This window comes from Hemiscyllium ocellatum, chromosome 1 (genome assembly GCF_020745735.1).
Source record: "Hemiscyllium ocellatum isolate sHemOce1 chromosome 1, sHemOce1.pat.X.cur, whole genome shotgun sequence".
Taxonomy (NCBI): domain Eukaryota; kingdom Metazoa; phylum Chordata; class Chondrichthyes; order Orectolobiformes; family Hemiscylliidae; genus Hemiscyllium; species Hemiscyllium ocellatum.
The window spans coordinates 8,579,342-8,591,112 of NC_083401.1; the positions used below are offsets into that span (position 1 = coordinate 8,579,342).

An 11,771-nucleotide genomic window follows, 5' to 3' on the forward strand; every position below is an offset into this window, starting at 1 on the left:
AACATTTATTGCCTGGCCCGAGTTGTTCTTCAGAAGGTGGGGGTTAGCTGCTTTCTTGAACCACTGCAGTCCGTGGGCTGTAGGTAGATCCAAAATGCCATTAGGGAGGGAATTGAGACATGGTTATGATGAGCCAAATGAACTTCTGTGAAGTTGCTATACTTTTATGAATATCAGGTCAGTAATGGACTGGAGGATATGAGATTGCATTGGGGTTTCAGGATTTAGGGGATTTTTGATAATGACCAATGTTTAAATAAACTGGATCAAGGAATAAGATTCAGCTGCACAGACAATCCTTTGTGAACATAGTGTGGAACTGGGAATTCTTTGCTCAGCTGAGTGAAGGATTTGACAGGACACCATTCATGTACAGCTAAAATCTACTTTATTCAATTACAGCTACTCAGGCAATAACAGCTATGTTAATTTCACATCATATCATAGAAATGCAACTGTAGTTCAGATTAAAGCATCACAGTAATGGCTGAAGGCAAATAAACAGACCAGAACAGGAAACGCTGAGTTCTTGGTGCTTTTGTATTGAGGAGCTGGGCTTCAGTGTATACACCACGGTAACAGGAGGAGGCATTGGATGATTATTTTGATAAATATAACTGCAAATATATTGTAAAAAGTGGGAGATTGGCAGTGGATAAAGAGCTCATTCAATGAGCTGGTGTCGATCTGTTGGGCTCAATGACCTCCTCCTCTTCTGTAACATAGCTGTGATCCTGAGCTTTCAGTTTTATATCATTTATTATTGTTGATACAATGACATTCAACTGTAACCCAGTAAAAGTGTAAGTAGTTAGCCTCTCGTATTATTTCAAGGAGCCGGAGTCTAACTTCTGAATCTTAACTATTCTTCTCCCTCCGTCTTTCCCTCAATTCAAGGTTATTTTTTGCACCAACTTGCAGTGATACATTAAAATGTCTTAAACTTCTACCAACAGTTGTCTGAGTAATACTGTTACTTTGCATTATTCTGTTTTATTACAAACCAGCTATGGACTGAACTAACTCAGAATGCTTCACTTTATCAAATTTACTATTTTACTGCAAGCATTGTAACCAATCATTACTTGATGATTTGGAGATGCCGGCATTGGACTGGGATGTACAAAGTGAAAAATCACACAGCACCAGGTTATGGTCCAACAGGTTTATTTGGAAGCACTAGCTTTTGGAGCGCTGCTCCTTTACAATCACCTGGCGAAGGGGCAGTGCTCCGAAACGTAGTGCTTCCAATTAAACCTGTTGGACTATAACCTGGTGTTGTGTGATTTTTAATTGATGATTAATGCTAAAAGTACTATTAATTACTTGAAGGCACCCACACATTTTTAGCCGAATGACTATCTTCACTGTTGTTGAGTTCTTGTACTCAGTAATTAGCAGAGGACACAAAGTACACCTAGATTCTCAATAGAACACACAGTTAAAATAACAATTGCAAGCAGCGCTTTTTCATTATTTAAATTAATTCAAGACATGTCTCGTTATACGTTCTTACAATCTCACTGTGAGTGCTGCCATCTCATCAAGGAATCAGCACTTTCCTGGTTCAAATCCCTTGCTCATCAGTTAACCCAATGTTAGTTCTGCTGTTTCTTCTTCTGTATGAAGATGATCCAAAGCTGTCATGGCCCCAGTGGTTTCTTGGGTTGTTTCAGACAATTCTACTCAGATAATGGAGACGTAGGGAGGAGCAAGTACTGTCAGGTTTCACTTATTATCCTCTTTATCGGACTGTATTTCTGCAGAAATTCCTTTCAGAGATTATTTTACTGAGACATGACAGTCCAAGGATGTTCAGGCTAGGTGGACTGACCATGCTAAATTGCCCATAGTGTTCAGGGACGTGTACATTCGGTGCATTAGTCAGGGGTGAATGTACCCCACCCTCCTCTCATTTATCTCTCCACCCTTCAGGCTCTCTGCCTGTATTCCTGATGAAAGGCTTTTGCCTGAAACATCGATTTTACTGCTCCTCGGATGCTGCCTGAACTGCTGTGCTTTTCCAGCACCATTCTAATCTAGTAAATGTAGAGTGATAGGGTCGGGGTGGGATACTGTTTGAAGGGTCTGTGAATTTGTTGGGCCAAATGGTCCATTTCCACATTGTAGGGATTCCATGATACTATGGTTCAAAGATAAGCTTCCCCTTACGAGAGAGTCTACAACCAGAGACGTAATCTCAGAATGAGGTTCTGTAAGACAAGGATGTGGAGGCATTTTTTCTTTCAATGGGTAGTGAATCTGTGAAATTCTTTACTATAAAGGACACTCAAGCCTGGGTTATGAAGTATATTCAAAGCTGAGATAGATTTATTTTAATTACGATGGGGAAAAGGAAGGAGAGTGGAGTTGACAATTATCAACTCAACCAAAATCTCATTTAATGATGGAGCAGACCCAATGCTCTGAATAGAGGTAAAAACAATGACTGCAGATGCTGGAAACCAGATTCAGGATCAGTGGTGCTGGAAGAGCACAGCAGTTCAGGCAGCATCCAAAGTGCAGTGAAATCGACGTTTCGGGCAAAAGCCCTTCATCACGAATAAAGGCAGAGAGCCTGAAGCGTGGAGAGATAAGCTAGAGGAAGGTGGGGGTGGGGAGAAAGTAACATAGAGTAGGAAATGACCTGGAATTGCAGTGGGAGAGGGACTCCCTGAGATCAATGGTGTGAATAGTCTACTTCTACATCTTATTGTCTAAGTCAGATACTGTGTGTGGATTTGTAGATGGTAGAATTTCTGTGGAGGGAGAATTCAGATGGCATGAAGGTGCATTTCCTCGTGAAGTAGTTTATCTTTGTGTTTGTTCTGTTGCAGTTCATAAAGGAACTTGTTCCTGTCCCACTGTGACAATATCCTTGTCTCAAGTTGGCAACAAAAGTAAAACCAACTCTGCCCATTAAGGTCATGCATCCTCTGGTTCTTCAGTTTCAGAGATAGAGGTTACAGGCAGAACTGACATAAATCATTGAATGCTCAGAATTAAAGCACCAAACTGGCCATTCAGCCCATTCTGTACTGAAACTATCTACTCAGATTCCTGCCTCACATTGTACTTGCAGATGCCTGTTACTGCTTCAGTTTGAATATTTGTGAATCTTTTCAAATTCACTCAGTAAAAATATGAATAATGTGGCTTTTCAGAACCTGCAGCATATTAACGATATTTAAGAATATAATTACATCGTGCAAGCTTTTCTTGGTACAGATTCATAAGCAACTATTATTTCCCTACACTTCAGACTGATGCATTCAGAGCTATGTAATACATAACTGAGAAGAAACTGACCAGGAAGCTGATTGTGTGTCTGATACAGTGCTCTATTCTTAAGAAAGAGAATCAGGAATTGGCAGTGAGATTAAACCTTTCTTACAAATGTTGACCTGGCCAATCCACAATTTTAACATATTTCTCACCCTATCCCTCAGTTACTCAGTCCATGTCACTCACTACCTTCTCCATGTCCCTCGGTCTCTCAACACTTTCTCTCTACACCTTTCAATCCCTCTTCCTCATATCCCAAATTCCTGTTAGAAATATATCTGACTGTTTCCTGACTTAATTTCCAATATCCTCTCCAGTTCCTTTCCCTAATAACATTCCATAACTTAATTATACTTAATAAAACGTGAGTGAAAACATTTCTCCTAACTTTTAATTTAGCATTGTGGCATTTGAAAGTTTACAGTAATGCATTTCTTGGCATTTCCATATATACTCTGTAATTTCTGATTGATTTAAGGTGTTTGCATTGCCCAGATATTGAAAAGATTCCTACAGGGATTCGATATTTGTGCTGTATGTTTTGTTCAGATGCTTCTTTATTTCATCCCATCCAATGTCCCAGGATTTGCTAATTTCTGCACATTTTGCTCCATATCTCTCAGCAAATTTCTCATTGTAAGTGTAAAAAACTTTTTTCCAGTAGGATGTTGCCTCTGCAGTGAGTTCCTTTTGAATAGTCCAGGATCTATAGTAATCATTGACTGTTTGGTAGTCCTTGTAGGGTACGTACTTACCATTTGTGTCACCATTGCAGAATTCTGCATTAGTTGCGACTGAAGCTGTACAAACATCCACCACAAGACGCTGGCTGTGTCTCCATCGAAAACTAGTTAATCCTTCAGGCCTGTGCTGTTTACTGAAATGCTGCTGGTGCTCAGGGCTCTCTGCATCACAGAAAACTCCACAGAAAGGGCATTTCTTTGTGCAACTGAATAAGCCTTTAAAGATTTCCTTATTCGGTTTTACAGATAATTCTTTCACCTTTGCTTCAACATTCCAGCCTGTCACCTCATGGAGGAGGAGCTTCTCTGCCTCTGCAATAGACAGTAGAACTGCTTCTGCAAATTTCCTTGCATTGCTGTCACTCTGGAATAAAACAAATTTCAACTCCTCTTTGGGCATTACAAATTTTGTTTTGAACTTATCAACAAACAGATTAAGGAAGCCCTGAACATTTCCAGAAATGTTCTGCTGTGATACATCTCTGACAAATTCAATGGCTTGTTGAGTGATTTCTTTGACAATTTCCTTAGCTAGATGTATAAATTTCATTTCTCCCTTAAAATGCATTTTGCAGTATGCAATAACCTGCTTGTGAAGCCAGTTGGATGCAAAATTCTCAAGGTTATTAATGTACTGGTAATATTCTTCAAAGCTGTTAGTTTGTTTTAAATAGATCAGAAGTGCTACAATGAAGTTATTGCGGAGTGTGTACTTTCCTTCAGGGTCATTTCTTTTCATATCGTCCACTATTTTCAGGCTGAGACTGTTGAATGTGGCATCTCTGACAGCTGGCATAAAGCAGCGTGTTACAAATCGTTCTGCTTGTTGTTGATTCTGATCCTGCTCCTTGTAAATCGCTATGAATACTTCAAAGTATTGATCTTTTTTGCTTTCCAGCCTCTTCTGTGGATCATGTTTGTTGATAAATTTGGTTTGCATTTCCATGAATCTTGGTGCTGCGTAGCCACACATGTGAAGTTTAAACTCTGCCCTGAAAATCTCACTCATTGTAAACTTTGAATCTGAATCATTATCGTTGATTTTTTTGTCTATGTTGTCCAAAAGTTCAATACAATATTTGATATCATAATCCATGTCCATTTTTGCAATGTTATTGATCTGTTCCCTACATTCGATCTCAAGTATATTTGATATCTGTCCTGCTTGTTCTAAATCTGATGGAGAAATTCTACCTAAGTTTCTAACCAACCTCCAGTTTGACACATTAATGTGTTTCTCCAGAATCTTAAAGGGTCGGTTCCCGTGCTTTGACAGGCATTTCTCTTTCAGACTTGCATTTATCACTCTTCCTTGTGTTTCCATGTCATCTCTCAGAAGATTCTCGATCTCGACCTCAATGTTTCTTTTACTGCAGGGCTGATAGTTCAATTTAGAGAGCGTATCATGCCACATTCTTTCAAAGGCAGCTTTTAGTTCTTCATCATGTAACACCTGCTGAATTTCTTTACAATTTTGTAAAAGTTTCTTGACTTGTTCTTCAATCTTGTTGTTGAATTCTTCCCAAATAGCATCCACTTTCGATAATCCCACTTGCCTGTTGACAGTATCTTTACATTTCTGTAATAAATTATCCTGGAGTTGCCGACATAACATGGAAATGCTTTGTTCGAATTGCTCCCTGTATTTCTCCATCAGCTGCACATTATCAGCACCACTTTCAAAATGACTTTTTAGTTTATTGAGTGTGTCCTGCTTTTTGTCATCAATCGTTTTCCTGATCTCCAGTTCCAATTTTGGGAGCAGTTGGGTGAGATGACCATCTTCATTCTTTATTCTATTTTCAGTTTCACATGTATAGGAGTGTGCAAATTTGCGGAGATTCCATTCCCACTCCTTGTACTTCGTGGAGAGCTGATTGTAAGCTTCAGCAACTAGACTATTCTGAAAACTGAAAATGAAGTTCTCATTTTTCACCTGCTCCCAAAGCCCAGGCATCCACTTGATAAAGTCTGGAATTGTTAAAGCTCTTTCGGATTTGCTACGTTTTGCTAAACATTGAATGATGTGCTTCTTCAGCTCAAAGACTTGCTCACTGTAACCAGTATTGACTGCAGCCATTGGAGGAGTGCCATGCCACAGACTTGGGATGTACCAGTTGCTCTGATTAGCATCATACGCCATCACATCTGAGAACTTCATTTTGTCCACCTTCTCCAGTTTAGCTGCAGCCTCTACCATTTGGTCCAGTTGTTCTAGCAGTTTTTGACGACTCCTCAGGTTCTGATCATAAGCACACACATCGCCAACATTCTGGTGGATAAATAGGCAGCTTGGCCGCTTTCCAGTTAGTTTCATGCGGATTAAGGAATGCACAACAATCTGCAAAACATCTTTCATCTCGGTGGGGTTTTCCATCCCTATATTTACTAAAGTTAAATTGCTTAATCCAATGACAAATGTTGCTAGCTCATTATCATGCTCATAACTGTCTGTAAGGGTTGCGAGTTCTGGAGCTTTCAGGCCCTCAGTGTCAATCACCAGCATGAAATCGCAGCCAAGATCTTTTCTCAGTCGCCCTGTGACCTTGAGAAACTGCATGAAGGCTCCTCGTGTACATCTGCCACTACTCACAGCAAACTGCAAACTGAACATTGTATTTAGGAGTGTAGACTTCCCTGTACTCTGGACACCAAGCACTGTCACCACGAACACACGGGAAGCAGTGCCCACTTTCTTAGCTACTTCCTTCAGTACAGCAGTGACCCACTGAACCGGTATGTTGGAAACATCTCCATCAATGAGCTCCAGCGGGAACCCTTGCAGCAACAGTTCAGCTGCAACTATTGGTAACTTCAATATATTCCTGTTTATTTTTCTCTCTGAGCTCATATTACTTGCTGTCACTGAAATCTCATAAACCTGACCCAGTTCCCTCATGAAATGCTCAAGTCCAAGAGAACTATCAGACATTTTCTGATCCAAATCTTTCAGCTCACTTGTCTTTTGCTTTGAGTCTTTCAAAAAAGTTTTATAAGCGCTGCATAAGTTTGACATTATCTCCCTTGATTTACTGTCCAGATTGAACTTCAGCCATTGTAGGAAAAGCGCTCTCTCTTCTGCACAAGTTGAAATCAGTTCTGTAATGAATTGTTGCATCTCTTTCGACAAGTTCTGCTTGATCAGATCTCCTTGGATTTTTTTCTGCTTTTGCTCCAGCTCATATTTGTATACCTCTGTCGTCTTGTTCTTTCGGAGTTTCATGCGAGACTTCTCTTTCTCAGCTTTAGACCAATCTTGCCAGGGCTTCCCATGGAAGGGTAACACCCTCTGTTTGTATTCAATAATGGCTTCAGGGTTAAGGCCTTCCAGTATTTTGGAGGCCAGTTGTTTCGCACTTTGTATTTTGGGATGATGTTCATCGATTTGAATCCCACTTTCTCGTGCGATTTCAGCCATTTGCTCCAGGGTTAGAGAGGTCTTGTTCTCTTTCCGAGTTAGAATCATTTGTTCAATTCTCAAACAAAGGTTTTCCACAAGCTTTGCATCATTTAAATTTGTCCGAACAATGCATTGTTGAGGTTTTAACTGTAGACCTTTGAACAGTTCCTTCGTTTGCTGTTGGGTTATCTTTTGCTGATTGCTGTGTGAGTTGATTATGAGAAAGAATTTGGCTGGTGACTGTGCAAGAGAAGTAAGGAATTTTCTTTCCTTTTCCCCAATGACATCAATGAATATAAAGAGAGCAGCAGAGACTTTAGCAAGAAACCGAGTGTTTCTCTGATAAATTTCAGCATCTCCTCGGAGGTTAATGAATGCTGCAGCCTCGGGGAATACGTCCAAATTCTTTTTGCCAGATGGAAGGTACCAGCTGATCTCGGCTAGTCCATCAGATATGTCACGAGGAACATGTCCACAGTCCATCCCCGAGTGCAGGAAGATATTCTGTTGTTGTTGTGTCTGGCTCAAGGTGAAATTGAGAATTTTCGATTTGGAGATACTGCATCTTCCAATCCTGATGAAGGAAATGGTTGGCATGGCTGCAGTTACAATTGGCTCTTGCACAAAGCTGTTACTTGATACATGGGATTGTGGGCACCATTTTTTAACAATAGATCGCATTGCCCACAGGAGAAGGGTGCCACCAGGTTCATCTGTGGAATCCCTCTTCTTTTCTGTAGAATAACTATCCCTATATGGCTGCAGAAAGGGTAATGCAAACTGGCATAGAGACATCTTCAGCATTAGCTCCTGTTGTAGTAAGTAATCTGCACAAAGGAAGATAACAGTAATGATATCTTGAGGATTAATCTCAGAAATCTCGGTTTCTTTTCCCTCAAAGAAACCATTGAAATCTTCATCAGCATCGATCTCACTTTCTGATTGTTGAGCAAGTGGCCATTCAAGGTTCCTTGCAATAGAATTGGCAGAGAGGATCTTTTGGAGGAAACGCCAAGGGACATCTTTTAACTCAGTCAGCTTACTGTCACTCAGTTTATCCCAGCTGATCTCCCGAGTGAAATTTAGGGATAGTTTATGAGGAAAATAATTTTGTAATCCCAAGTCATTCACAATTTGAGGTGGTGTCTCATTGTGGGATATGCTTGATTGCTCAGTACACTTATTGATGTTCTTTTCTCTATCATCACTGAATGTGAATCTTTCCAAAGTTTCACGATGTTCTGATGGTGTGTTTTTTTCCAGTCCATCTTTTTTGGCTGATAAATGTAGTAATGTTTCTTTTAGAAGTTCCATGTCAGATAAAAAGCTTCCATTCTGAGTCATCACTGCCTCACGGACTTGATGCGATATTTCTTTGTCCATTTTTGCAAACATTGTTTCTAGTACTATTCTGGGATCTTTATATTCTGACTCAGTGACTCTGGCAGTCAGTGCTTTGAGGAGCAGGAATGCTTGGCATTGTGCCTTCTGCATTGTCTCCATTTCATGCCTGAAGGTTTCGATTTGATCTAACTGAGAGACCAGGTACTTACAGCCATCCTCTGTTAGAGGCTGAATCAGTATTCCACTAGGTTGGTGGAATAGTGGGTGCAGAAGTGCAGTCAAGAGCAAAGATGTCTCCTGATCTTTACTTTGTTGTAGCTGAAACAATGATTTTCCCAGCTCACTGCAAACTTTTCTTTGAAATTCGTTCCCAACATCTGGCCCCTGTAACATTTTCTCCAGTTTCTTGATATATTCCTTTGCTTCCTTAAAACTGGAGAAGATTAATTCTTTCTCATCACTGATATTGTCAGTCAGTTGTTGCAAGATTGATGAGATGTTTGGAAAATCCAAGCTGTTTATTATTTCTTGAGGCTGCAACAGATGTGCCAGTTGAACCTTTAGATAGATTTTATCCACACCTACAATTCTGTTCTCTGCAATGCATTTTAAAACATTACTGAAGAATTCCTGAACGGGGCTTTTACAAATAAATTCACAATACCACAGTCTGTCTGTGTCTATTGCGAAGTGTTTTCCCAAAGAGGCTTTAATGTGTGCACACTGGGAAATGTGCCTTATACAGTTTGCAACAAACTCTGATTCTGAGACGGAGTTCCATTTGCTTACTTCCTGCACCAGATCTTGAATACTGGTATTAACCTCCGTCACTTTTCCAGTTTCTGTATCTTCAGCCTGTAATCCAGTTTTCCTTTCCCAGCATCTCTGCAAGCTTTCAGTTAATAATTGATAATTGTCAAAGTCTGTCCTGTGGTTCTGTTGAATTACTTTCCAGACAGGAACTAGGCTGTGAACAGAGCCACGATCAATGACGCGCCAAGTGCTGTCCTGTTCCTGTAATCCTTTCTTCCAGTCTAGAACTGATGATGCTTCAACAGGGCCACCGATCTTAGTAATGTGGACACTTATTTTATCCAATAGAGTCTTTTTGCAGGTAGAGTTAATGTTAGACTTAAAGTGAGTCGCAGACGCTGAAACACTGGCACTGACGAAGCCTAATGCACTAGTTTGTAAATCTGTGTTGACCAATGTTTTCATGACTTCTTCAGCATCTTCTTTCTCTTGGGTTTTCAATTTATCACTTTCTGTTTCTATCAAGTAATTTCCCCCAAAGTGAATATTGCTGCTGTTTACATGTGACCCAAATCGTTCCAGGAACTGCTCGCTCGAAATATCTTTCACATGATCTGACTCCTGATAGTGCAGATTCATTTCAACATCTTTCAGAGAGTTGACAGCAGTTTCTGACAGTTTCAGATCCTTGCAGTTTAACTCAACACTGGCCATTGGTACAACGATCATCTTATAAAAAGAGACGTATGTAGTTTTTGTGCTGTTAGAACTGCTGCTGGAAGTGTTATGCTCTCCCTTAACATCAAGTTCAAAGCTCCAGAATTTAGTCTCAACACTGCTTCTGATACCAAGACCCAACTGTTCCACACACTTCTTAGAATATTCGGCATGTGTGTGAGACGTGAACCTCTCAGTGTGTTCAGTAGGGTTCATGGATGGACCCAATAGACAGCATGTCTTTGGGACTTCCAGCAGTCTTTCCCGCGTCTTTAACAGATCATTCAGATTCTTACTGACAAAAATTCCTTTGAGTGCCAGTCCACCAGATGCCTTTTCAAGCAGCTGAGTTGCAGACCAGTTACCACGTTGTGAAGTCTCTCCCATTTCCTTTTAATAAATTTCCGTTTGATCTGAGGTGAAATTCGATTTCCAGAGATTCGGGATCCTGTCCTGTGCTTTATCACTGGTCTGACTTCCTGTCCTGTAATTTATTGTGAAATTGACCTGCCGCTCAACGTTGCTTCCAGGCCTGAGGCTTCTCTTTGGTGCAATTTGTAGGTTGCTCCTGTCCCCTTACCACACGTTCAGAACGATGAGTCTTCAAGTGCTTGGGAATAGCTGTGGACATTTAACAATGGAACAATCAAAAATAACAGGCTGGACTGAATTGTCATTGAGAAGATCAGAAATATGTTACTATATCATTGATGGACGTGTGAGGCTGCTACATGTTTATCCAGTCAAATATAATATTTTCTGAATTGCTTCTAGTTAGAAAGATCCATAGGTGGCCGTTTAAGTGTTACCAGAAGGTATCATTCGAAACCCGGTTTCTCTATTCTCTCCCATTCAGATATTGTAAATATTTCCACATTGTTATGACACGGGAACAGCAAGCCAAACCAAATCAACCTCACCATCATTGGATTCACAACACAGTGAAATTAAAACATTCAAAGACACTTAAAATTATTCAATTGTTCCTAACCAGAGTTGACAAATTGCACATTTTGGACAAGTTAATAACTTAAACAAAAATTCACAAATTGTTACTAAGATCTCAACTTCAACAGGACACAGACAAACTACAAAGAATCTAATTTTATCGATAATTTAACCCAATCTTCTTTGACAACTCTTACACCTATAGTCAAACGTAGTTAAGAGTTGAATTAGAAAAGAAAATAATTTTTATTTACCAGTTCTGAAACCATTTCAATGATGAGTACTAGGTGTTCATGAAACCCTTGGAAGAGGGATTGAATTACAGGTAATGTGCATGGGCTTGTATCTGTTGCATGAATTCTGAAGTCACGAGTCAACGTATAGAGCTTTCGCAGGGCATGGGAGCTTTTATTTCTTACAGAATGGGATTCTTTTATACCACAAGACCATAATAAATCAGAAAAGGAGGTTATGCCCCCCCCCCATCTCCCCCAAAACTGCCTGCTCTGTCATTCAATAGGATCACAAGTGACCCAATATTCTTCACATCCACTTTCCTGTAACCTTTGAGTTCCCAAATG

General features: G+C 40.1%; 1 protein-coding gene across 1 annotated transcript; it reads right to left on the reverse strand.

Moving 5' to 3' along the window:
- Positions 1 to 3,212: 3,212 nt before the first annotated feature.
- On the reverse strand, positions 3,213 to 10,644 carry LOC132820791 (interferon-induced very large GTPase 1-like). The gene has a single exon (XM_060833103.1). It carries the CDS (start codon positions 10,627 to 10,629, stop codon positions 3,796 to 3,798), a length of 6,834 nt encoding a protein of 2,277 aa, XP_060689086.1. The 5' UTR covers positions 10,630 to 10,644; the 3' UTR covers positions 3,213 to 3,795.
- Positions 10,645 to 11,771: the final 1,127 nt, after the last annotated feature.